Source organism: Wyeomyia smithii, chromosome 2 (genome assembly GCF_029784165.1).
Source record: "Wyeomyia smithii strain HCP4-BCI-WySm-NY-G18 chromosome 2, ASM2978416v1, whole genome shotgun sequence".
Classification (NCBI taxonomy): Eukaryota; Metazoa; Arthropoda; class Insecta; order Diptera; family Culicidae; genus Wyeomyia; species Wyeomyia smithii.
In genome coordinates, this window is record NC_073695.1 from 97,919,005 (window position 1) to 97,946,426 (window position 27,422).

Consider the following 27,422-nt stretch of genomic DNA (forward strand, 5'->3'; position numbering starts at 1 on the left):
CACTTCTCTGATATTATCGACGCTCGAACCTACCGTGGCGCAAACGTCGATTCTGACCACTATCTTCTGATGGTCAAAATGCGCCAAAGACTTTTGATTGTCAACAACATCCGCTACCGTCGTCCGCCTCGGTATGACCTGGAACGACTCGAATTTCTCGAAGTCGTTACTGATTACGGGCAAAGCTTTGAGGCAGCACTGCCGGAAGAGGGTGGACTCATCGAAGCCCCTCTAGATGACTGCTCGAGTATAGTAAAAGCAGCTAAAAACAGCGCAGCGGAAGGTGCCATAGGATTTGTCGAGAGGAATCGACGTAACGGCTGGTTCGACGAAGGGTGTCAGACGATTCTAGACGAGAAAAATGCTGCGCGGGCATTGATGCTGCAGCAAGGGACCCGTCAAAACGTGATGCGAATTAAACTGAAGCGAAGACAGCAAACCCATCTGTTCCGGGACAAAAAGTGCCGCCTGATAGTGGTGGAGTGTGGAGAAATAGAGCAGCTGTATCGTTCGCAAGAAACACGTAAGTTTTACAAGAAACTGAACGTATTCCGCGCCGGCCTTGTGCTGCGAGCCGAAATGTGTCGGGATAAGGATGGAGGAATCTTGACGGATGAACTTGTGGTGATCGACAGGTGCAAGCAGCACTTCAATGAACACCTGAATAGCGCAGAGGCAGAGGACCAAGACGGCAGTAGGAACGACTTCGTCAGCACAGCGCATGAGAAAGACATTTCGACCCCTACGATAGATGAAGTTAAGGATGCCATCAAGCAGCTCAAGAACAACAAATCAGCTGGAAAAGATGGCATTGCAGCGGAGCTTATCAAACTGGGCTCGGATAGGTTAGCTTCCTGTCTGCACCAGCTGATAGTCAGGATCTGGGATATAGAACAGTTACCGGAGGAGTGGAAGGAAGGAGTGATATGTTCAATATACAAGAAGGGCGACAAGTTGGAATGTGAGAACTATCGAGTGATCACGATTCTCAACGTGGCCTACAAAGTGCTCTCCCAGATCGTCTTTCACCGTCTCTCGCCGCTAGCAGGGAGGTTTGTTGGAAGTTATCAAGCTGGTTTTGTGGGTGGGCGATCGACAACGGACCAAATCTTCACGCTGCGGCAGATCCTCCAAAAGTGTCGCGAACACTAAGTCCCCACGCACCACCTATTCATAGATTTTAAGGCCGCCTACGATACTATCGACCGTGTAGAGATATGGAAAATCATGGACGAAAATGCTTTCCCTGCGAAACTAACAAGACTGATCAAGGCCACGATGGATGGTGTGTGAAGATTCCGGGTGCGTTATCAAGCCCGTTTGAAACAAGCAAGGGACTTTGACAAGGCGACGGTCTTTCCTGCCTCCTGTTCAACATTGCGCTTGAAGATGTAATGAAACGTGCGGCCTTTAACATGTGAGGCACGGTTTTCAATAAATCCAGCCAGTTCATCTACTTCACTGATGACGTGGACCTTGTCGGAAGGAAGTTCCAGGCGGTTGCTGAACAGTACACCAAACTAAAACATGAAGCAGAATAGGTTGGATTGAAAGTAAATACGTCAAAGACCATCTGCTAGCAGGAGGAACCGAGTGCGATAGGGCTCGCATAGGCAGTAACGTAATAATTGACGGAAACGAGTTCGAGGTTCATTAAGCAGACAGTATATGGAATAGAGAGAACGAAAAATAAGCGAACTGGAAACATGATACAGATTTGGAAAAATATACCGCATCCCGACCGGACACGGTGCAAGCACGACGCAGACTGACTTTGGTCTCGATCACACAGGTCTATAAGAGTTATCAGCATCAGCTGACTCTCCAGTTTTAAAAGATGGTGAACGTTTTCTTGTATCCATAAACAAAAGGCTCAAAGACTTGCTCAGCAGTTTGAGAGTGTTCATAACTCAAATTTGAATTTTGTAAGTCCAATTGAAAATGAAGTCACACGTCAATTTGATTTAATTTCTTCCCAGAATTTTTTACCTGCAGAAATAATTGAAACTAACTTGAATGAGATTAAATCAATTATTAAAAATTTCAAAAATATGAAAGCACCTGGTGACGATGGAATCTTTAATATACTAATCAAACATCTCCCTGAGAGCACAATGGAATTTTTAGTGAAAATTTTCAATTGCTGCTTCAAAATTGCATATTTTCCCAAATTATGGAAAAATGCAAAAATTACTCCCATTTTAAAACCGGATAAGAACCCAGCTGAAGTTTCAAGTTATCGACCAATCAGTTTGCTTTCTTCAATAAGTAAACTGTTTGAGAGAATTATTCTTAACAGAATGATGTCACACATCAACGAAAATTCAATTTTTGCAAATGAACAGTTTGGATTTCGCCATGGGCGTTCCACAACTCATCAATTGCTCAGAGTTCAAATCTGAAGGTTATTCCACTGGAGCTGCTCTTTTAGACATAGAAAAAGCATTCGACAGTGTTTGGCATAAAAGTTTGATTGCGAAATTGCAAACTTTTAATTTTCCAATTTTCCTAATCAAAATTTTAAAAAATTATCTTACTGATCGAACTCTGCAGGTTGTCTATCAGAATTCAAAATCTGATAGATTTCCTGTCAGAGCAGGTGTACCTCAAGGTTCAGTCTTGGGTCCAGTCCTGTACAACATATTCACTTCAGATCTTCCTGATTTGCCTCCAGGATGCACAAAGTCATAGTCCTGCGATGACACAAGCATTTCCGTAAAAGGAAAAAGTCTTCGTGTCATATGCAGTCGATTGCAGAAAAGTTTAGATATTTTTTCTTCCTACTTGCAAAAGTGGAAAATCTCTCCCAATGCTTCTAAAATTCAAATGATAATTTTTCCGCATAAGCCTAGGGCTTCTTTCCTCAAACCAAACAATAATCAAGTTGTCAAGATAAATGGGGTTATTTTAAGTTGGTCCGACAAGGTTAAGTACTTGGGACTAATTTATGATAAAAAACTTATTTTCAAAGAGCACATTGAGAGTATACAAGCCAAGTGCATCAAATATACGAGATGTTTATATCCTCTCATTAACAGGAATTCTAAACTTTGTTTAAAGAACAAACTTTTGATTTACAAACAAATTTTTAGACCAGCAATGCTTTATGCTGTACCGATCTGGTCAAGTTGCTGTTCAACAAGGAAGAAAACGCTCCAAAGGATTCAGAATAAAATTCTGAAAATGATTTTGAAGCGTCCTCCTTGGTTTGGTACACTCGAATTACATAGAATTACTGGTGTTGAACCGTTAGAAGCTATGTCAAATAAAATTATTAACAATTTTCGACAAAAATCGTTGCAATCCTCAATTGCTACGATAAGCTCTCTTTATAGCCAATAAGTTAGCAATTAAGTTAGTTGTAAGTTTACTTCCCCTTTTCTGACAAGTAGGTTTAAATCCCTACGAATGATAAGTCCTAATTGCGAAAGCAAACAAATCCTAACAATTAAAATTACAAATTTCTAACAGTGTTGAGAAGCCACCATTTGTGATTGGACACACATACTCATTATTTACTAATATTTATCATAAATACTTAAGCTACTAACAAATCCCCCCTTAAAAAAAAAGCATCAGCTGACTCTTCGGTGTGTGATGAGACATTCCTTTCAGTCTATAAATAACGCTTGCACAGCAGTGTGTGTAGTTAGGGATGAGCAATAGAATAATTCGGCAGCGGAATGTGCTAGATAAAGATTGTGGAACAGTGCCACCGTCCCCCGTAGTTTAATTGGTCAAAACACCATGCCGGAGACAGGGAGATTGCGGGTTCAAGTCCCGTCGGGATGCGATATATTTTTCCAAATCTGTTTCATATTTCCATTTTGCTTATTTTTATTTTTTGTTTTTGTTAAAAATAGAAATTTAGTTCGAAAAAAAAAGAGTTCGAGGTGGTTGACAGATTTGTATAACTCGGATTTTTGGTAACGTCAGACAACTGCAGCAGAGAAATCTGCAGACGCATTGTAGCTGGAAGTCGTGCCTACTACGGCCTCCACAAGACTTTGTGGTCTGGTTAACTTCGCCCCCGTACCAAGTGCAGTGAGGATGGCGTATGGAGGCGAAGGATGAACCACGAGCTGGCGCAACTCTACGGCGAACCCAGTATCCAGAAAATCGCGAAAGCTGGAAGGGTACAATGGGCGGGACATGTTGTAAGAATGCCGGACAACAATCCCGCAAAAATTGTGTTCGTCTCGAATCCGGCCGGTACAAGACGTAAAGATGCACAACGAGCTAGGTGGTTAAACCAAGTGGAGCAAGATCTTGGAAGTGTGGGACTCTCAAGAAACTGGAGACAAGCTGCTATTGACCGAAGACATTGGCGTAACATTGTGACGAAGGTGAAATCCTGAGGGAGCAGTAAGCAGTTAAAAATCGAAGGACAATGATATAAAAAACTTAAAAAAATCAAGGTGTGCTCAGAAAATTACACTCTATTAGCTGATATATAGAAATCAGAAATCCGTAAATAGCTAAACATGCCCATTGCCACTCGCGATACTATAGTATATTGTCTATAGCTATAGATATGAGTTCGAAGTTCGAAGGAGCAGTCAAGCTAGAGATCTAGGAGTTACCCGAAAAAAAATAACATCAAAAAAAATCACAGGAAGGTTGTAGGCAAAGCCACGACCGCAAGGTTGAAGTAGAATACTTTTACAAGAAAGATAACCCGGCTGCTTGCGTGTCAGTCATTTTTTCTAGTAAATAAACGTTGACCGTTCATTGGCAGTATTGTTATTTTTTTTTTGTTTGATATTTTGAATGAAGTTCATTGAATATTTTTGAATTTTGTGCAAATGAGAAGTTGAAGTGCTGCCGAATTGTAATATGCACATTTAATACGACATCATTAAACGGGAACGGAACAAAGGCTACGGTTATGCAGAACGCGAATGACGGCGCGATGCGATTCGCCTTACCGTGGTGAAATGTACAGCTCTTTTTAAGGCGAAGTAGAGCTGTACATTTCAACACATTTCGTCTTGCCGAATCGCATCGTGCCGTTATTTGCGTTCTGCATAACCGTACCCAAACACTAAGCGACGCAAACACGTATTAATAGTCAGAGTATGCATGTAGAAAAACTTTGGATTATAGCGCAAAACGAGAAAATATTAACTCTTCAAATATTCATTTATGTTCTTCAAATTTCAGTAGTTCAATTTAATATCCGATGAAATGTCTGTTTATTATCTGATGAAGCTCTGATATAGGCCAAATGATGCATTCCTAATTTATTAGGTCCATAACTCTGCCGACCGTGCTTGGGAAAGCGCGGTATAACGACCAATCAGAGGTCGAATTTTGTGTTTTGACAAGGCTTAAGAATTTTCAATAGTACAATAGTTCGAATGATAAAATTGCAATTTCATGCATTTGGTAGGAATCTTAGAAGATTATCTAATCGATTGCTGCAAAAACGAAGGAAATCCATCGAAAACTAACCGATTTATTAGCATTTGAAATTGGACATATTTCTCACTTTTTTCAGTTTTAGATTTTCATTCCACATCCCTATGTAGCCGAACTTCTTGAGAGAAGTATTCTGCTTCAAAATTCTTAGAAGTTGCTGTAATTGTACATAGTTATACCACATACATAAGACATACGTAACACTCAGGAAGAAATCTTCCAAAAAAGTTGGTAGAAAATGAACTACTCGAAAGTAACAACCTCTGTAAAAAAAACCTCTGTTTGAGTAGTTTATGGATGTTGTGTACCTGCGCAGCCCTGCCTTGTCTCGTTCCCACTCGAAAAATGCAGCATTGATTTTGTTAACAACTTTTTGACAGTTTCGTAAGGGATTTTGTTGAGGGCTCGAGTAGAGCCGATATGAAGAAAATTCATTCCGTTCATTTTCGTCGAGCAGTTCATACTGGTGTTGGTACCGGGTGATGTGGGGCTAAGAGTACCAAAAAATCGCCAGTGTTACGTATGTCTAAGTATGTGGTTATACCATATACTTAGACATACGTAACACTGGCATTTTTTTTGGTACTCTTAGTTACTCTTTGGTAATGGAATAATGGACGAAACAAACAAAGTAACATTTGATCCAATAGCAACGGATCTACTCTCAATAAGCCTAGCTTTACTAACAAAAACTCGACGCATACTTAAACCGAAAACGTATTCAGGAAATTGCATATTCTTTGGTGATTTTAATGTTTCGAGTCACAAAACTATTACAAAATCTAGTAAATTTTCAAAAAAATTTAAGAGACAGAAATTTTGTTTCTTCTACGAAGTTACATAAAATTTTCTAATCTAAAACCATGTCGAAAACTGCAGAGCTCTAGTGTGTAAGAATAAAAAGTTGGTGTCGAAGCGCCATCTCTGCGGCCAAATCGCGAACTAAACTGAGCGTCAAGTTGAAGTTCTCATTACACTGAGAAACTTTGCTTAAGACTGCACATAGGTTGGATAAAATATCAAAGCACTGGACCGTGTATTCCATGCAATAAATACATAGCAATTGTATTTTTACATGAAACCTATGGTTATGTTTGAACTGAAATATCACAAAAACACAAAAAACACATCTTTCAAAATTTCAGAAAATGAAAACTTTTTGATGGCCAATTTTTAGAAAAAATCATGGTTTGCCAATACTTGCTACCCGCTGAGATATCTACTTCACAAAGTTATGTTTTTTTTTCAAATTTTGTGTAATATTTTCACTTAAGTACTTCAAAAACTTCTGTACTCGGAAGAAAACGACGTAATTATTCAATTCCTACCGAAAAAAAATTGCAAGAAATTAATTCGAGTGAACTCATAAAATTATCACAATAAAACGTGAAAATCAGACAAAATTTATAAAAACTCGTAGATCTCTGAAGCTTGAATAGTTAGATATTTTGTATATTCTATAGAGTTTCATGGAATTTAAAGATCTACAACTTTGTCGAATATCGCAAAGCTTGCGGCTAAATTCCGAACTAATTCAAACATCCAAAATGAAGCCCTAACTATACCAAGAAACTTTGTAGAAGATCGGAAACCGATTGGTCAAACCCTGAGAGCGCTATTAATTTCGTTCCGCTAGATTCCATTTCTGGCCCAGTGTGCATTACTGGTTCACGGTAGATCAATATATTTGCTGAAAGTTCGTCGAAATATATAGCTGACATTTGCTAAAAAAATTGCCGAGCTCGATCATCTGTTGGGAAGTTTGCCGAGATAAATTAAGTGTGTATGACATCATTTGACAAATTGAACATTCTGACGAGGGGCAAGACAGCTTTTATCTGAGTTACTCCTTTGCTTGGGAGTAATTCTAATTTACTCAATATTACTCCGAAATTTCCAGATGATTTACATCTTCGATAACCTTGAGAACAAGAAAAAAATATATAAGCGGTGAGTCCGAGCAAAATTCATATTTATATTCACGGTAGGGAAAAGGTTTAAGGATGGACATTCAGAGTCACGAAAGTTACTCAGATTTGCTTTTTATTTTTCACGTTTTCTCAGAAAACTCAAATTGGGAGTTACTTTAATTTACTCAATATTACTCCGAAATTCTCAGATGATTCACATCTTTGATTACCTTGAGAGCAAGAAATATTTATGAACGGTGGGACCGAGCAACATTCATGTGTAAATTTGTGGTGGGAAAAAAGTTTAAGGGTGGATATTCTGAGACACGAGAGTTACTCAGATTTGCTTTTTATTTTTCAGGTTTTCTCTCTAATTTACTCACTGTCTTAACCGAAAAAAACGAGATTGATCAACGTTGTGCCAGTAACGAAATGCTTTATTCGCTGCGTGCTGACTCGATGTACCTATAAGATAAGTGCATTGTGTTAATTCCCTTTGGATGGTTGATCTTTCTCGGTTTCACCGAGTAAGATCAACCATCCAAAGGGAATAAAACTATACGGTGACTAAAACCTCAAATAATAGCATTGTGTTAATATTTTCAAAATTGTTTATTTATAATATGAGTGACTGCAAGCGGAAATGATAAAAAGTTTTACGTTAAACATTTCTCGGTTGTTTTCGGTGCGGGAATATTTATGTTATAATTTTTTTTGAAGGTTAGTGCTTTTTTAACCAAGTAGATTTTCCTAAACCCATCCAACTGGTCTTGAGGTGCGATGCTTCCGAGTCCAAATGTGGCACCAAGGCTTTACTTTTTTCGATTTTCCTAAGTTTGCATATAACTTAAAGCCGCGATCCAGATTCTCATGACTTAAGAAAAGTGTCATGTGTTTAGAGCAAGCGAGTATTCACTAATGATATACTTGGAACAAAACTCGTCATATAGCAGACATGTAGAGTCTGAATGAATGCAAAAATGTAAATGTAATTAATTTTTTTAAAGTAATACGTTTAAAACAGCACTACTTTTGATCATTTTTGGTAATAATTAATCGATTAAACTTTGTTTGTATCTTAGGTGTGTTTTTTTCTTTTTTTTCCTGTTTACTAATCCATATTTCTTCCAGAGAGCGAGTAATGGCGCTATAACCATAAGCTAAAAATGCTAGGATTAGAGTTAGTACTCAATTTTCAACCGTAACAGTTGAAGCGAGTAAAGGTGCTATATCCTTGGTTTTGAAACCCGAACATAAGGAGGAAATACCTATGTTCCATCCCAGGAGATTGGTCAACAAAGGAGTGTACTTTCTTAGCTTTGTCACTCCCAACGAATTATATGCCTTCTTACATACGGAACGGTTGGTACGGATTGTCCCCGTTCTTAGATTACATTGTATTATATTGCGCTACACAGTAGGCCTGGCCGTTGACAAGAAAAATGTATGGAAAACAATTTTTGAAAAATGGTGGATATCATTTTCCAGGATCCTTTCAAGTACTGGCTGTGTTAGTTTAGACTAGACTAGACTAATTTACTCACTGTCTTAACCCTCGCATTCTGACATAAAATTAAATTCAATTAGATCTCCATCATTCGGCAATATTTTTATAAACACTAATGTACATATGTACTGGAGAAATTGATTTTTGATTATATGATTGATAAGTTTTTCAGTGAAAAACTTTATTAAGAGATGTTTCATAAAATTTCTGATCATTATTTCTTAGATTTTCAAAGACAGATGAAGGTTTTATGTATATACACATGAAAAACAGTTTTGTTTAACATTGGACCCCGCACACAACACTCGGGACCCGGGTACTCATAATCGTAGATCTGACTCTGCGCTTGAAAAACGTATGAAAAATCGCGGGGAAATCTGGGTTAACAAAATATTCACTTTACGAGGAAATAATAAAGATCAGCGTTAATTTTTTTTCGTGTACACTTGCAGTTTCGCGATCTATCACTTTGATTGTTTTAGCAACGCGCTAAAGAAATGTCGCACACGCGATTTGCTTTTGACGTTACTTCGTTTATGACAATTCGAAAAAAAGGAACAAGAACAAAAAGAATCATCGGGTGATGAAGACGAAACGGACGAAACAGCAAAATTGGCCAGCTGAACGGTGTTAGCTTGTGAAAGTTTCTTAATTTTTCGGTGTATCTCGCGCGAAACTACGGGGTAAAATTGTGTAAAAGTGTGGTAGTATTTCAGTAAATACTATTTGCGATATATATTGCACAATAATCTTGTAAATATCGTGTAAAAGTGGAAACCTCACTAGGTGCAGGATTCAAACTTGTTCGTGGTTGCAGGAATGACAGTGATCGATTCTAGTGTTGGTTGAGAAGAAAAAGCTAGTTTTCCGAGACTCCGGTGCATTCAGAACCCTTTCAGAAGTGAACGATAGTTGCTATTCGGCGAAACGTGCAGTCATCAGTACGAGGTGACTACATTCTTTACACCAATTGCCATAAAAGTACGATTTGCAATAAGAAAAGCAGGTTAGGGATTCAGACGGCATAAGAATAAAGATGGCGGGTTTTGTTTTACATTTGCAGATTAGTACCCCAATATCTGCAACGCTAATTGGTGTATTTTTCTCACGTTTAATTTTAGCTCGCCAAAATGATAAACCTAAAAGTGAAAACTCTCGATTCTCAAAATCATGACTTCAGTGTGGAAAATGATGTAAGTATGCGTGCGGGTATCGTCTAGTGGTAGAAAAATAAACATAAGGTACGTGGCTTCGAGATGCTTCCAAATCAATTGAAGCTTCTGACAGGCTTGAATCCTATTGGAGAACAGCTTATCTATTGGAACTGCGAAAAAGGTGCTGTGGGATGGCTGGATTTTAGGGCGATATTTTATTTACGAAGAAAACTTAATTTCAGAGATCGAGTGATAGTTGTTCAATCTATAAATATCAACAAACGACAACTACTAGAATTAAATATTGATCAAGAAATAGAACATTTTCGAATTTCTAGTTTAACCCTATAGTGCCCAGTGCCGCCTTTAGACGGTCTTCAGTTGAACCTCTAAAAAGCTTCAATCAATACTTAAAAAATGTTTATGAAGTTTCAAATTGATTTTTTCGAAGTCCGTCTGAAAATTAATTTGGGCACTAGAGGGTTAAGAACTGAGTCTAAAGGATGGATATTTGGTGAATTACATTGAAATGAAACACGTTGTGAATAGTTTTTTAAACATGTTATTTGTGTTTTTTTTACCAGACGTTTGAATTCAGAAACAATATATATTTTTATGAAAAAACAATATTCAACAAAAATATGTTAACATGAATCTTTCGAGCAGACGATTGATGTTTTATTACTACTAAAAAGAGGAAACTCAATATAATATAACAAAACATGTTGTTATAACTGACATACATACCAAAATTCGCAGGCATGGTTGAACAGCTATGATAGTCTTTCATTTTTTTCCGGTTTGAGCTTTCGGAGTGCACCTGTGTTGGCCAGTGTTATATAATATTAATACGGTGTAACGTTAATTCTAAAAGACGAGTTTGAAACAAACTAATAAGGTTAAAAGATCTTAGCCGCCTTCCCAGAACAGTCTTGTTTATGAGATGCAGTCAGTACTGCATGTAACCGCTCATGTTAAAAAACGGACTTCACTAAAGTGGGAAAGTTCAAAACTTGTTTTTACTAACCACGGCTATAAGACTTCAGCAGACTGACCAGTTCGATGTATCTTGCTCTTAGACAATATTTCAGGATTAAAGTTAGTTGCCAAAACCCGTTTTCACATTATAAATTTCGGTTGTGAGCGACATAACGTTATCTTTTCCTGGGGACACAACCCACAACCCTGCTCACGTATCTGTCTCTAGAAGACATCTGCTTTATTTTCAGCTGATGCTAGTCAGCTTAATTTTCTATTAGCAAAAACGTAATCAAAAGACGCACTCGAAAGCTGTGCAAGGTTTTACCGAAGTACGAAGAATACATGCTGATAAATGAGCCGTTGAGAGCAAAAGTGGTACATGTGCCATTAAGTAAATTTTTCAGGAGACGCGATAAACGAAAACACTCGAATAGTGAATTATTTTCAACAATTTTTTCCAACATAACTGCACTAAATCATTGCTGGAAAGGTTTCAAAAGACAGTACATGAAAGCATAACGAGTTCTGGTTGAGAAACTGACACAAACTTCAATGGAAAAACATGTACCACTTTTGTTCTATGGGAAAAATAATGACAACCAGAAAACGTTGAGAGCAAAAGTGAAAGAAGGATGCATTATAGCTCGCTAATCGTAGGACATAGAACATTCATGTCTTCAGCAAAGTTGTCCAAGTGATTGAGTACTATAGAATGATGATCTGTTTGTTAAGGAATTCTGTCACTTCGTGGCACTAGTGTATATGAATTTGGTAACAGAAGACATTTCACATAATCTAGATCGACTGGGGCCAATTGAAATGAAAATACCCTGGTATCTTTAGAATTGCTATTTGGTCGATAATAACTACACGTGGAACCCAGGGTCAACTTTCGGTAGACTATCGGTTGCCCTCCGGATCCAGAAATACCGTAGAAGAGCAAAACTGAAAATTATTTTGGCTATAACGCTGGTATAAGTTATCAAATCTCGGCTTTTCTTTGATATTATGGTATATTTTTGCATGTGATAGTTTCGAAAAAAAACACGGGAAATACTAGGACCTGTTCATTCAAATAGACAGTGTATTTAGCTAGAGGAGCGACAAATGAGTGAACTGAAAATATGAAATAGCCTTTGGAAAATATACACCGTATCCAGACGGGACTAGGACCTGTTTTTCAAAATTTAACTTGTTCACGGTAACTTCGGATCTTTCGGAGGGCTATCTGATGGTAAATTTGAGTAACATTCTGTCATGAGATCATTTATTTTCGGCTGGGTGTGATTTAGAAAAAAAGTGGGACTGTTCCTAAAAATTAATCTATTTTATGGTAGTACCGGTGGTTCACGTGGTGGCCATCTTGGACCATATTTCGTTAAAGGATCATTTTCCTTCTAGAATTGGTCTCGAAAAAAAAAACAGGAAGCTTTAGGAACACTTTTGAAAATTGACATTTTACGCTAGATCCGGATATTTCGGTTAAGCATCTGGTGGTCACCTTAAACCAGCTTTCGATCGAAAGATCATTTCGTTTCTAGTCAATCCCGCAGAAGCAGTTTCGAAAAACTAGGAAGCTCTAGGATCACTTCAGAAAATTGACCTCAATTACGGTATTCTGGATCTTCCGGAAGGCTATTCGTGGCCTGTCCAAAGCCAAACCTGGGTCCAGTGTGTAGATATATATCTATATCAAAGGCCTCAGAGTGGTATCTTCTAAATTGGCCACAGCATACGAGTTGATACTGGAATAGATAGCACTCTTTCTGTTACAAAATAGTCACGGGTACACTAGCGCCACGTAGTGAGAAAATTCCAAAACAGACAGATCTTCATCTGAAAGTACTCAATCACTTGACCAACTTTGCTGAAGACATGACTGTCTAACATGCACAAACTGGACATGTACCACTTTTGCTCTCAACGAAATGGTGATTATGGTAATTACCAAAAATTGTTTTGGCTATATCTTTGGTTCAGGTTATCAGACCTCGGTTTTTCTTTGATATTCTAGTACGTTAATGCGTTCTGCATCAATTTATGCAAAAAACCCAAAAAGTGTAAAAATGGCTTATGTACCACTTTTGCTCTCAACGGCTCAAATGACAAAACTTACGTAAAGATGATAGCCCCCAGGCCTTAAATTCTAGGCCACTACCAGGAAAGATGTTCACCGCAAATTCGTTTTAGTAAGGCTTTTTGGCTGGCAGCCACAACTATAACAATAACAATAATTTTAGATCAGCAAGTTTCCCGTGTGATGGATGTTATTGTAAGCATTCGTGTTCTCAAAATCAGTGACGCTCAGAGAAAGAAAAAACAACGCCAGTAGTCAATGAAGTTTTGATTTATGCTCAGAATTTCAACAGGATGCGCAGTGGACTCAAAATTAATCACATTAATAACAGAAGAAGTGGATGTTCATACTCAATCATCTTAGCAACGGAAACGAACTGGAACGAAGATATTAAAAGTGAAGAAGTTTTCAACAGTTCCTTTAATGTGTTCAGGAGCGATCGTGATTTATCACTATCTGATAAGAAATCAGGTGGAGGAGTGCTTGGGGTTCAGCATGATTCTGGGCAAATCATAATCCAGAAACATGCCGAATTTGAAGATGTCTGGGTTAAAGTTCTGTTGAAGGGTGAAATCCATATTTTCGTATCTGTTTACTTTCCACCCCACTTTGCCAAAAAGCAATCATATGAAAAATTTTTAAGGACGGTAGAATTAGTGAATGATGAGTCCCACACTAACTCAAAAATTCATATATATGGAGATTTCAATCAAAATGATGCTGATTTTATTGTAAACGATGATAATGAATCGCTTTTACTTCCTGTAGTAGGAGAAAACGAAACTCTGCAATTTATTTTTGACGGTTTTAGTCAACTTGGATTAAATCAGGTAAACTCAATCCGGAATAAGCAAAACTGTTTTTTAGACTTTTTATTCACCAATTGCACGGAAGATTTTAGTGTTGACAAAGCAGAATAATTGAATAATTGAGTACTCGCTAATGATTGATACCGAGAGATCACGACCCTCTGATCATGAGCCTGAATATAAATATGACTTCACTAAAGCAAACTTTGAACTAATCAATCGTAAATTAACTGACATCGACTGGCAATCACTTCTAAAAAATGAAATAGATATGAACAAAGCGGTTGATAATTTTTTATCATCACTGTATAGTGTTTTAGACTCAACTGTACCAAAATCAAAAAAGAAAACGGTTAGCTCAAAAGATCCCATTTGGTTCACCAGAGAAATCAAAAATTTAAAGAATAGGAAACAAAAAGCTCATAAAACTCACAAAAAACTTAAAGACCAAAGAAATTTGGACAAATATTTGAACATTTGTGATGAACTAAATACTAAAATATCTATTGCGTATGAGAACTACAACACAAGGGTGGAAAATAACATTAAATCAGACCCAAAACAGTTTTTTAAATTTGCAAACGATAAAATGAAGCCTAATAACTTCCCATCTCGCATGCAATATGAAGACTTTGCCAGTACTGACTCAAAGCAAATCTGCAACAAGTTTGCGAGTTTTTTTCAAACCGTTTATAAAAATAGCGACGAAGTCAGGGACTTTGAGTATTTCTCGCACTTGCATGAACAAATAAATAACGTATCTATTAAGCAAATAACTGTTCAAGAAATCCTCGCAACACTAAAAGAACTGGACGCTTCAAAAGGTCCAGGTCCAGATGGAATTCCACCCTCACTCATGAAAAATCTTGCTCCTGCCTTCGTGAAACCCTTGTTTTGGCTTTTCAACTTATCCCTTACGTCCGGACAGTTTGCATCAGTCTGGAAAAAATCTTTTCTTATACCGATTTTCAAGTCAGGTAAGAGATCTGACATCAAAAATTATCGTGACATTGCAATAATATCATGTATTCCTAAACTTTTTGAAGCTATCGTAAACCAAAAAATATTTAATCAGGTAAAGAATCGCATAACGTGTAACCAACATGGTTTTTACAAAGGGAGGACTACGGCTACCAACTTACTTGAATTTGTTGATTTCTCTCTTGCGTCTATGGACAGAGGCAACTTCGTGGAAACTCTATACACGGATTTTAGTAAAGCTTTTGACAGAGTAGATATTTCCATGCTTATGTTCAAATTAAAAAAAACTGGGATTTGAGTCAGGCCTACTTAAATGGATTGAATCTTATTTGACGAACAGGACACAAACGGTTAGGTTTAAGGGACACCATTCTGTACCAGTAAAAGTGACATCTGGAGTTCCACAAGGCTCCCATTTAGGCCCTTTGCTCTTCATTTTATTTGTTAATGACGTTACCCTTGTGTTGAATCGTCTCAAAGTATTGATATATGCCGATGACATAAAACTGTACATGGAAATAAAACACAATTCCAACAAGAGGTTGACATTTTCTACATTTGGTGTAAAAAAAGTCTTCTTGATCTCAACGTAAAAAAATGTAATATTATATCCTACACAAGGAAAAGAAATCCTGAACATGCCAGTTGCACTCTTGCACATCAAGTTGTAGAAAGGTGTTATCAAATTAGAGATTTAGGAGTAATTATGGATTCTAAGTTAACATTCATTGATCACTACAATACGATCATCAATAGCGCCAACAGTATGCTAAGTTTTATAAAAAGGTTCAGTTATCATTTCGTAGACCCGTACACTATAAAAACTCTCTTTGTTACATATGTTAGATCTATCTTAGAATACTGTAGTGTTGTTTGGTCGCCTTATCAAGACGTCCATTCCAATAGAATCGAATCCGTACAAAAACAGTTTTTGTTATATGCACTAAGAAAACTAGGTTGGAATTCATTTCCTCTCCCTTGTTATGAATCGCGTTGCATGCTTATTAATATAGAAACGCTTGAAAAAAGAAGAGAAATTGCTTCGGTAACTCTTGTCAACGATTTAGTTTCACAACGCATAAGTTCGGAAAATCTGCTTGGAAAACTCAACTTTTATGCTCCTACACGCTCATTAAGAACGCGAAAAATTTTCGTATTAAATTCTTATAGAACAGAATATGCCATGGCCGGGCCAGTTAATAGTATGATGAGTCTTTACAATAAATATTGTGAAGTTATTGATTTAACGATGTCACGAAATGCTCTTAGAAAAATATCGAACACTAGAATTACATAACTATATTTGTGATGTTAGCAATAGTTTTTAAGATGTAGTCTACTATGATTGACGAAATAAAATAAATAAATAAAATAAATAAAAAAGTAAGGCTCACGTGAAATCCGGTCCGGTGCAATTTTGACCAAATTTGGCAAGCTACTACAGTTGTAAGTTACTTCAGTGCAGGCTGGAAACATCCACTAGCCGCTGAAGCTCAACACAGTCCGTATTATTCCTCACAACTTCAAAAAGTTTGACGCCATCAGCAGGCAACCATCTGGAAGAAGCAGAGAAATATCGTTAATGAATAACAAAAAGAGTAGCGATCCAAGATTGCTACCTTGAGGTACTCCAGTTGTTGAAAACTGAGTCCCTACCTTCACAAGTAGTGTTCGATTCATCAAATAGGATGCACGAGGCAAGACAACACTCCGGATTTTTCGAGCTGTGCTTAAAGTATTCTGTGGTCCGCTCGTTCAAATACCGCTTTCAGATCACCCTACCACTGTTACTCATGTTTCGCAGGCAATACGATGAAAACTCAATTAAGTTAGTGGTGATTGATCTTTTCGGATAAAACCCATGTTGATCCGATGAGATTTATTGTTTGCAGCTGGCGGAAAGAGCACCGCTAATGATAATTTTCATTAGGGAGCATGCATAAATGACGTAGCTTGTTTGGGTTTTTTTAAAACATGATGGAAAACTTCCAACTAGAAAGTAACACACGTTGCTGAAGAGACAAATTGAACAGCAGACATAATAGATGAATGGAAACAGCGCAACATCGTTTCAGAACACACGATGGAATTCCATCCGGGCCAACAGCGAAAGATAATTTTAGTTTAGCCATGGCAGCAATAACGTGACGACTTGTTATTTCAAGCAGATTGATATCGATACAATTACTCTAGGAAGGTCACTAAGAGCAGCATCAACCTGAGCATCGGAAGCAGTATGCTCATGAAAATTGCGTTGAAAACTACGGGCAAATATAGTGCATTTATCAGACAGTGTCCTGCCATGACAATCACCAAGAAACATATCCAATGGTGAGCCATTTTCTTTACGCTTGGTATTCACGAACGACAAAAATAATCGCGGATTCCGTCTAAGGTTATCCTGTATCCTGGACGAGTATCGTTTGTACTAGATTACTGATTCGGTTGGATCGTTGCTTAGAAACCAAGCATCGTGCTCGACAGTAATTCCGCAAAGCAGAAGAACGCTGCCTCTTGAGATGACGAAGGCGAGGTTTAGGCCGGGGGTTTCTTATTGATCTCCGCGAAGAAACAATACGATCGATGGTTGAATTGATAGCACAGTTAAAGTACTCTACTCTTTTCAAAAATTCTCAATTGATGTGAGAGAAGGCAACGCTTAGGAACTCAAAGTCAGCTCTGCAAAAATCTAAACCAGCAACGTCACCTATATTTTCGAATTGCGTGGGTGGAGTTTCAATCATAGCTATGTCTAATGCTAGGTGATTTATGTCCAGCGCTAGTAGGGACTCACTCGCTTCTGCAAGTTCGCATGAGGTGGCATCGTTCACAAGTACTAGGTCTAGTAGTCGATCGTGGTCGTTGGTAACGTGGTTCACTTGAGTCAGGTTGTGTGAGCTAAGCTCGTCTAGTAGAGCGGAACAAGCGACAGCTATTCGTGATAGAAGCGGATCAATAAAAGGTACACCATCGCTTACACGTTTCCAAACTACTCCCGGCTGATTATAATCTCCAAACAGTAACGAAAAATCATCGTGGTTTAGCGAGAGACATGGGAGCTAATGTGGCTTTCAAAAGCGGTAGTATCAAATCTACATACAGGAGGTAGATAAACTACACCAAAACTAATACTGCGAGCTGGTAACGAAATTTTTAACCCAAAGTTGTTCTATCGTATCACATATTGGAGCAGGGTCAAAACAACTACTCAGGCGATTGGAAACAGCTATTAGGACACCACCACCACGCGTCTTGTGGCTGTCACGATGGTTACGATCGCATCGATAGACAGCGAGTAGATTGCCAAAAAGTTGTGCGGATTCAATATGTTCGTCGAGCCAGGTCTCGGTTAACACAATAATGTGGTCACGTTCGGTAGCAGTCAAGAAAAAATTATCAATTTTGGTCCGAAGTTTACGAACGTTGCTAAAATCAGTGTATTGTTCAAGAATATATTTATGCATTTTGAGTAGCATTGGTAAATATTTCGAAAGGCTTTTCGCATCCAAACCTGTTGTGCTCTAGAGTAACCATGTTAGAGAGAGGATTAAAATTGTCCCATACTTGTAACATGGCGAATAGCAGATTTTTCAATAACAATCGTCATTGGCTATAGACCTTTCCGATAATTATAAATACACTTACGATCAACCGTCATTTCAAATAACGTGCAGTATTCAACCAAACGTGGTCCCCGTGGTTCTGTGGTTAGCGATGTCGGTCGGCTAGCTCTCCCACACGGTTGTGATATCGGGTTCGATTCCCGATCAGGTCGAGGATCTTTTCGAGCTAGAAATTTTCTCGACTCAGCACTGGGGCACGGTGTATCGTTGTACTTATCCTACACATGCAAAATGTGCCAAAAACAATATGGATAATGAATTCTCTCAACTAATCTAGTTGATCGAGACCGCATTAGCCCCCCAGGCTAGCGTGCGATATTGTTTGTATTCAACCAAACGTTTGCTGCGTCCTGTTGTTTACATCCAAAAGAAACAGATGCTGTCATTTTTTCTAACATTTAGTGCGAAATTTTGAAAATGCGTGGCCTTTCTCCCGAGCAAAGAAAGCGAATTGTGCACAAATGGGGCACCGTGAGTGGTCTTTCTATAAGAAAATTAGCCAGAGAAGAAGGTATAAGTGTCGGAGCAGTTCAAACCGCATTGTGGAAGTATTGTGAAGAGTGCACATTTACTGATGCCCCAAGACGTGGTAGAAAACCCGGGCCTGGTAATCCCACAATGGACAAAAAGGTTAAGGAATACTACAAGCGGCATTCTTCAGTATCAGTACGAGATGTGGCGAGAAAGCTTGGAACCTCGGCGAGTAACGTTATGCGTGCCAAGGTAAGAATGGGTCTGTAGACCCGTCGGAAGCAGAAGCAGCCAAAACGAAATCCAAAACAAGCTGAATCTGTGAAACCGAGAGCTCGGAAGCTTTATGACAAACTTCTGACCAAAAAAATGGGGTGTGTTATCATGGATGACGAAACCTACATGAAACTGGACTATAACACTCTGCCAGTACCGCAATTTTATACATCACCGAAGGGAAAGGATGTCCCTGGACCAGTGAAAGCCATTTACACCGAAAAATTCGGCAAGAAGGTAATGGTTTGACAGGCCATTTGTGAATGTGGGAAAATATCGTCCATTTATTACGAATGATACAATGAATGGTAAAATTTACGTAAAAGAGTGTTTGCAGAAAAGGTTGTTACCCATGGTTAAGCAGCATAACAATCCTCCAATCTTTTGGCCCGATCTTGCTTCCTGCCATTACTCTAAGGATGCACTAGGGTAGTATAAAACAAATAATGTCACATGTGTCCCAAAGGAGATGAATCCTCCAAACTGCCCTGAAATTCGCCCTATTGAAACTTTTTTAGCTTTGACCAAGGCAAAGCTGAGGAAATATGTCGAACCAGCGGACAATGTTGGAAAATTTAAAAAAGATTGGCTTAAAGTGGTAAAAATGGTCGGAGAACACACTGTGCAAAAGCTTATGAGTAGTTTTAAGAGAAAAGTTAGAGAACTCGCGTATCCTACGAAAAATAATCCCAACTTGAATTGAAACTGGAAAGAAAACACTTATTATCTATATTCCAGAGTAAAATGACCCGAAAAATCCTGTATTTTTTGTTTTATTCAAGAAAGAAGATGTATTTATAATTTTCGGAACATTAGAACTGTTTCGAAAATTATAAATACATCTTCTTTCTTGAATAAAACAAAAAATACCGGATTTTCCGGGTCATTTTATTCTGGAATATAGATAATAAGTGTTTTCTTTCCAGTTTCTATTCAAGTTGGGATTATTTTTCGTAGGATACGCGAGTTCTCTAACTTTTCTCTTAACACTACTCATAAGCTTTTGCACAGTGTGCCAGTAAATTAGCATCGCATTTTTGTAGTTAGTGTCAGGGTGTCGAAAACCTGGAAAATCAGGGAATGTCAGGGAATTCATTTTACGCTCAAGGAACCCAAGTAACAAAACTGGTTTTATAAAAGTTATATAGCGCTGTTTTGGCTGTATTAAGCGCTATAAAACTTAGATAAAACCAATAATGTTACTAGGGCAGGGAATATCAGGGAAAACGAAAAAATATTCCGAGTCGCGATTCTTTTTTAACCGACTGTTTAGCGCAAAAACTGATTTTTTCATCATAAAAGGCTATTTCGGGACCTCTACGATTCGGTTTCATATCCATATTTTTTCACTGGGATTCCAGCGTTGCGGAATGCTGAAAAATATCAGAGAAATTAATATAATATTTCAGGGAAAATCAGGGAATTTCATCTTAACAATTTTTTCGCTACCCTGTAGTGTTATCATCTTTCTGCTATATGAAATGAACATGGATCATTTTTCTACACCGAGTTTTAATTTTCTTCTTTTTTCTTATTTCATCTGTCCGTCGCTACCTTCGCTAGATTACCGTTCGACAATTCAAGGAGCATATCGCCGAGAAGATAAACGTTGCAGTGGATAGGCAGCGCTTGATCTACTGCGGACGGGTACTAAGCGACGACAAACCGCTAAAAGAGTATGACGTTAATGGAAAAGTCGTTCATCTCGTGCAGCGGGCACCACCCTCCGCACGGGGTAACAGCTCTAGCGGTAGCACCTCTACTCTGAACGACGAAGGAGCAAGAGCTCGCCGCTCGCGAAGTAGCGACAATGCCGCACGATCGCAAATGTTTCGTGGTTTGGATGATTTCAACACCATGTATTTCGGGTCGATGACTTCGATTCCCTTGAACGTTAATGCATCGGTAAGTTGCAACTTGGTAATCAATAAAAACGATTATTACATAAATATAAATCTCATTCACACCACCAGCAAAGTCCTCCGCAAATACCGACTGTGAGCCCATCTTCAACGCTTTGTATGAATCGAATCACCGTCGCTCGTCATATGCTTCAGTGTGCCGATAATATCATCAGTTATCTTGAAATACCGGAAAGAGGACTCAATAACACCGCAATGGATATTCTTTCTCAACAAACCATGGAGTCTACGGTTTTTGAAGTCGGCATCAGTGCCGTCGGGGATGTGGATATTCCACACAATCAAATGCAAAACTTTGTACAAGCTTTCCAGGGTGCAGTATCTGCAGCATTTCGTCAAAATGGAATGTCTAACGTTACCGTTCAGCAACAAGATCCGACCAATCCGTCGGTACAGGTGTTTGGTACTATTCCCGATTCAGCTATTATTACACCACCAAACACCAGCGCTACAGCCACACCAGCTCAGGAAAGCTCTGGTGCATCGTCTGGTGGTTCTTCAACATCTTCAAGTACCTCGGAATCCAGTGCTGATTCTAGACGCCAGGCTCGGCCCGATTCTTCCCGTAATAATCAAACTACCAGTACACAAACTTTAGCAGAAGTAGTCCAGCAGATGCGCAGTGTTCAACGAAGAATGGAACCATTTATGCAACAGTACTATGAAATTTTGCTACATGACCCAACATACGAAGAAGGAGTAAGTTTTTGAGCATTTTTAAATTAGTTCGACTATCTTTTAATTTACGAAAATGTATTTAGGACTCGGCTGCGCGAGAAAATGCTCAGCGCGTTTTTGATCGTATTTCGGAAGCTTTACACTATATGTCCCATGCCCAGCACGCCGTCAGCGATCTTATGCTCGACTTGCAGACATCATCTCCCCGCCATTTGTGCTGTCGGCCAATTTTGGTTGAGCAGTCCGCTTTCGTAAGTTCGGGAATCGCTGCGGTTCCGGTATGCTTTCTGCCAATTTCTTTTGAAGAGTTGCCTAAATTATCTTTCCTTTCAGAATAACTTGGCCAACCTGCTAAGAGCCACCAATAACAATAACAACACGGAAGTTGGCAACAACAACATCAATGCACAGATTATCAATCTGTCTATACCGGCAATTCCCACTCAACCTCCCAGTGCAGGTTCCACGCCAATGCAACCGCCGAACCCGATTGGCCCACAAAACAGACAAGCCGGACCACCTGGACCTACTGCCGGGACGGGAATTCCCACAGCACCAGTTGGAGCGACTCCTACCCAAAATCAAACACAACAGCAACAAGGTCAGTCCACAAGATCAATCCTGGCCAACCTCCCAGAAGATGTTGTCACGCGCTTGTATATTCCTTTATATGACCCGACGACAGTTAGACGAATGCAGAACATCATTCAGACCATGGGACCTACAGGTTCGAATAGTTTGACTAGAAAAAAAAAGCCTCCTAACGACCGGACGGCACTGTATGCTTGATTTGACTAATTTGTATTCTCACCACACTCACTGCAGAAAATGCCAGTCCGAGAGCTGCAGCCTCTTCGCCCAGAAGTGCTAGCACCAGTGCCACTGGGCAAGCCACGAACGAAGAACCGCTGACCGCGTCCTCAGCTTCCTCTTCCTCCGCCAATTCGCGGACGACCAGTGAGTCTGACTCCGTTAGCTCGGGTTCACCCGACCGTTTAACGAACTGTATGTTTTATTTCATCCTTGTTTGGTTTGTCTTTTTTGCTTTAACTGTTCCATGTTTTTCCTGTTATGTGTGCTTATATTAATATCTTTTGTTTGCACTGTATTTCAAAATCACGTTCTGTTTTTTTCCGCTAAAGCGTTCTAGTTACGATTCGATTGGCGTTTTGTTTAGTCAATTAGTTCATTACATGCTATCTAATAGTACAAGCATAGATACTAACAATTTTTTTCCGTTATTAGTAGTTCAAGCATATGACATTTGACTGAATAAACATTAAAAACAAACAGAACTATGGAACGTATTCTTTCCATGCTAAGGTTTATTATCCTCAAAAGATACAACCGTGCGCACGGAAAAAAGGAAAAATATTGTGATATTGACTGTACTGTAAGCTATTTGAAAGTCTCGGAATATTGCAATACTGGCGATATAAAAACGATCGAAAGTAGAAATTGACTAAAATTATTAGAGTCCTGAGATAAACAAAATAATTGCAGGACAGAATTAACGTAACACTAACTCAAAAAAAAATATGTACTTTGGTTAACAAGACGCAAAAAATTCGAAAAATAACTGTACGAACAGTACCGTAAGTGAGATTGTGCCAGTGACGGTGAAATAGTGCCATACAAAGCGATTGTTTGTCAGCCATGTCATGACGATCACAAGATCAAACTTTTTTGAATGAGCTTCCTCGTTTACTCAACCAATACAAGACAAGTCTTCTGACCCAGGAGAGATGGCTGACGAGTCACGGGTTGGATGGCACAATCTTACCCCGGCTGACGGTATAAAAAGCAAACCCGAATCGGGGCGATAATTTTTTTTAAATTCCAAACATTAACAGCCAGAGTTAAACATAAATAGACTTATCAGTCAGAAATTGTTACAAAAATATTAGTGAAGCTGGACTACTCAAATCGGAGCGTCAGAATTTGTTTCAATGGAAAATACACCAGACTCTTAACGCTGAAACAAAACAGTAAAAACTGAATATATACAGCTCGAATTTATGAAATTAATTGAAAGGCTAAAAGAAAAAAATTTTTCACAACGCTTAGGTTTTGAAATCATCTAAGCTAAATTTGTTTTTTAACAGTCAAAAGTTACTAAACTTAATAAACTTCACCAGAATGCGAATTTATTATACTGTGATGAGAATCGAAGAAAACATAATCAAGTTATAAATGACAAAATGCAAAAATGCATGTCGAGTTTGTGTTCAAAAGATATTCAAGCGCAAAAGGTCAATAAATGGTCTAACTAAGCTGAGACAGTACTAACAGCAGACTGTAAACTAATCACTTTTCCCATATTCGTTTTTCTAGTAGCATTATATGAGCGTGAGGGTAAAAAAATAACATCTGATTAAACTTATTCCAGCTAACAATGCACAGCTTCAGGTGGCACGCTTGATTCAGGCCGTAGTAAACGCTACTCCCATCCATGCAGATATCCATGTGCAGATAAATGCCGGAGGAAATCAACCAGGTGCTGGTACTCAAAGTACAACAACTACAAGCAGCACCACTACAACCTCTACCAACAGCAGCAACAGTTTTGGACCCCAACCAACACCGACATTGGCTAATAGTAACGCGTCCACTAACATCAATCGTGGCAATAACGACAGCGAATCACAATCTCGTTTTGTAACCGTTACTCTACCAACAACATCCACGCAAACACGATCGACGTCTAGGCCACACATTCACAGCATACCCCCAGCACGTATTCGCAACGTGCGTCCGATCCCAGCAAATATGCTTTCCTCCTTTGACAGGTATGTTACTCAAGAGCAATTACAATAAACACAAAGCTCCTACACAAATATTTTCAGGTTCTTACCATGTAATAGCCACCACATACGCGAAAATTCTGACCGTGTTACATCAGAAGCCTCAACCGTAAGGAACACCGCGGCAAATAGTAACAACAACAGTAGCAGAACCACACCAACATCTACAGCTAGTCAACCCAGTGCACGTAAGTCACAGTAGCATTCGAATATATAGAAACACACGTTTCACAATTGGATTTTCCCATTACAGCTCCTTCGGAAACCATCTCGTCGCTACCGTTTAACTTATTCGGTAGTCAGTTCACATTAGCAGATTTTGAACAGATTGTTCCCAACCCTAATACGCTGAATCGAGTCCGTGATTCACTTCAGGCATACGTCATTGAAACACTTTTCAATGGACAGGCGATTAACGAAGCTACCATGCAAGATGTAAGTGTACGAAGCAATGCTATCGTTCATATCGTTCACCCAGAACTATTTCTAGGCCGTTGATCTTCTAATTCGTCGACTTGAACCAATCCTAACACGCGTATCGAACTACGATCTACCAGACTACGACACACGGGCTTCGATTGAAAATTTAATACGCAACTCAATTCCATTCTGCATTAATTTGATTCGCGAGGATAACTCGCAACAGTTTGGTGTCCGTTTACTACGCTTCCTCATCACTTTTGTTCGCCGATTTTTCATGATATTGGTAACCTGCGTTGGACAGACAAATGCCCACTCCTTTTCTGGTGAACTACTAAACATGGCAATATTCAGCACCCAGGATGTACCCACCGTTAACCCGGAACTATTGCAACTGTTTCTACCAGCCATACAACGTCAGTTGGAACGTTCCAGCCATCACGATCAGCAAGATATCCAGGAATTTTTGGTAATTAGAGGGCATGCTCCCGAGCACAATAATCGTCATCGAGTACCTAGTGTAAGTTCACTTAGTTGTCAACGAATAAAAACCTGTGTAACAAAAACTCTCCCATTCCAGCCCATGGAAGTAGATGACTTGGAATCTACAACGACACCAGAGCTCGTATCAGACATAGCGGAAATTTCCATTTCCATCGAACCACCGATTGTCAATATCGATCAATGCGCTGCAATTGTAATTTCCGCTGCACCAATTTCTTCGACTGGATCATCATCAACAGGAGCCGTTCCTGCCACAGCCGCACCCGTAGATAACAGTGAAGATATAACGATGGCGACTCCCGCAACAGCCATTGAACCCTCTGTACCGCCACCACTGGCACGGAAAGAAGAAGTCGAGGGTCTACCTTCTGTAGTTGTCGGCTCTGAGCCGTGGCACACACATTTACCATCCACCTGGCTTCCGGTGATTACACGTGACATCGCGCGTCAGAGAAGACAGGTATTCGAGTAGCTTTTTTTGTTTTCCTAACGCAGTAGCTTTCCAATGACAACTGTTGAATATTACAGATCCCGCAAGGACCCTACTCTGATGCATACATATCCGGTATGTCATCAAAACGTCGTAAACTAATCGCCGAAACGAAACCTCCCTCGGACATCCCGTCGCTTATAACAGCTGGGGTGAGGCAAGCTTTCTACAATACCGGCATCAATCCTGTGCTTACTGGGAACGCCAATTCCAATAGTGCTGGAGTCAGTACCGGTAACGGTCCAGTTACTCTGGATGAGCTGGCCAATACGATAGCAGATGATTCGACCTTGCAGAGTTCATATTGCGAAACTATGAAAACCAGCATACGAGAAAGGTTAGCCAAAGATCCAGATTACGATGCGAAACGGTATCCAAATTGTTCAAAATATTTCGAGAAATAATCGCAACGCCTTAAAGAAGCTTGAGTGATGAACAGGGAAACAAAGCAAGGTTAGTTTTACGCGTTGCAAGATTGTCATAGTTGGCATGGTGGAGAGAATAACATGGGTGCGCAGTGCAATTCACTGCAGTAACATACAACTCTGCGAATGAAATGAAGCACATGCTAAAGAAAAAAATCTGTACTATAATATTAAATTAAAGATGGACAATTCAATTAGTACTCTATATGCTTGACTAACCATCATCCTCCTAAATATTGATATCTAATTGAAATCTGCAAACTGAACAAACCATTATTCATAATCGCGTCGATTTATAGATCAATATCCGCTGGTTTGTTATTGGGGCAGTTTGCATTGTTATCTATTCAAAATAGGTTTTGTGCATATGTTAGTTACAGCTGTGAACAAAAACAGTTTTAAGTGAAAATAAACTTTGAAGGACACAGACCGTTACGATAAGCTTACTAACTGACGGTCATTATCTAAATTAGAAGAAATTTGCTATCAATTATACAGGAGAATAAAGGATTATTCTTTTCTTTTGTTTTTTTTGTTTTTGCAACTGATCTGCTCCTTTTTCGTTTTAAATGGAATTCCAAAGAAATTGACTATAACCGATTCTCCTGTTTTATTGGTTACCCGGCAAACTCCGTACTGCCCCAAACTTAATTGAATGTTGTATTGTAAATTTTGTTTGAAATGAGAAAATTGCAACTTTCATCAAGACGGATTAGTAGGCCTTGTTGAGTGTAACACTCGATCATACTAGAAATTTTCAAAGCACTCGACTAGAGCTACAACCTTCACTAGGTCACATCAGTAGTTCCTGCATTTTTTTTTTATTTGTAGCACCGTTAAAATTTTTGTTTTTCTTAAAAAAAATATAACTCAGCCAAATATCAACCGATTTGCACAAAACCACTTCTATTTGATTCCTTATTGAATATACTTTTAAAGCGCCAGTGTATTTGTAGTATTCTCTACAAA

General features: G+C 38.9%; 1 protein-coding gene across 7 annotated transcripts; it reads left to right on the forward strand.

Annotated features, from left to right (window-relative positions):
- The first annotated feature begins 9,407 nt into the window (after nt 1–9,407).
- LOC129722782 (large proline-rich protein BAG6) lies at nt 9,408–27,001 on the forward strand. 7 transcript variants are annotated; one of them, XM_055676530.1, is made up of 13 exons: nt 9,408–9,786; nt 9,960–10,031; nt 20,774–21,115; nt 21,184–21,831; nt 21,894–22,061; nt 22,144–22,537; nt 22,636–22,815; nt 24,200–24,599; nt 24,657–24,802; nt 24,868–25,049; nt 25,105–25,554; nt 25,615–25,998; nt 26,067–27,001. In XM_055676530.1, the coding sequence occupies exons 2-13, from the start codon at nt 9,969–9,971 to the stop codon at nt 26,430–26,432; spliced, it is 3,723 nt and encodes a 1,240-aa protein (XP_055532505.1). In that variant the 5' UTR covers nt 9,408–9,786; nt 9,960–9,968; the 3' UTR covers nt 26,433–27,001. The 7 variants fall into 7 exon arrangements, with proteins under 7 accessions (XP_055532505.1, XP_055532503.1, XP_055532504.1 ...); XM_055676528.1 differs by having other exon boundaries at nt 9,409–9,844; nt 21,894–22,088; XM_055676529.1 differs by having other exon boundaries at nt 9,409–9,819; nt 21,894–22,088.
- Nucleotides 27,002–27,422: the final 421 nt, after the last annotated feature.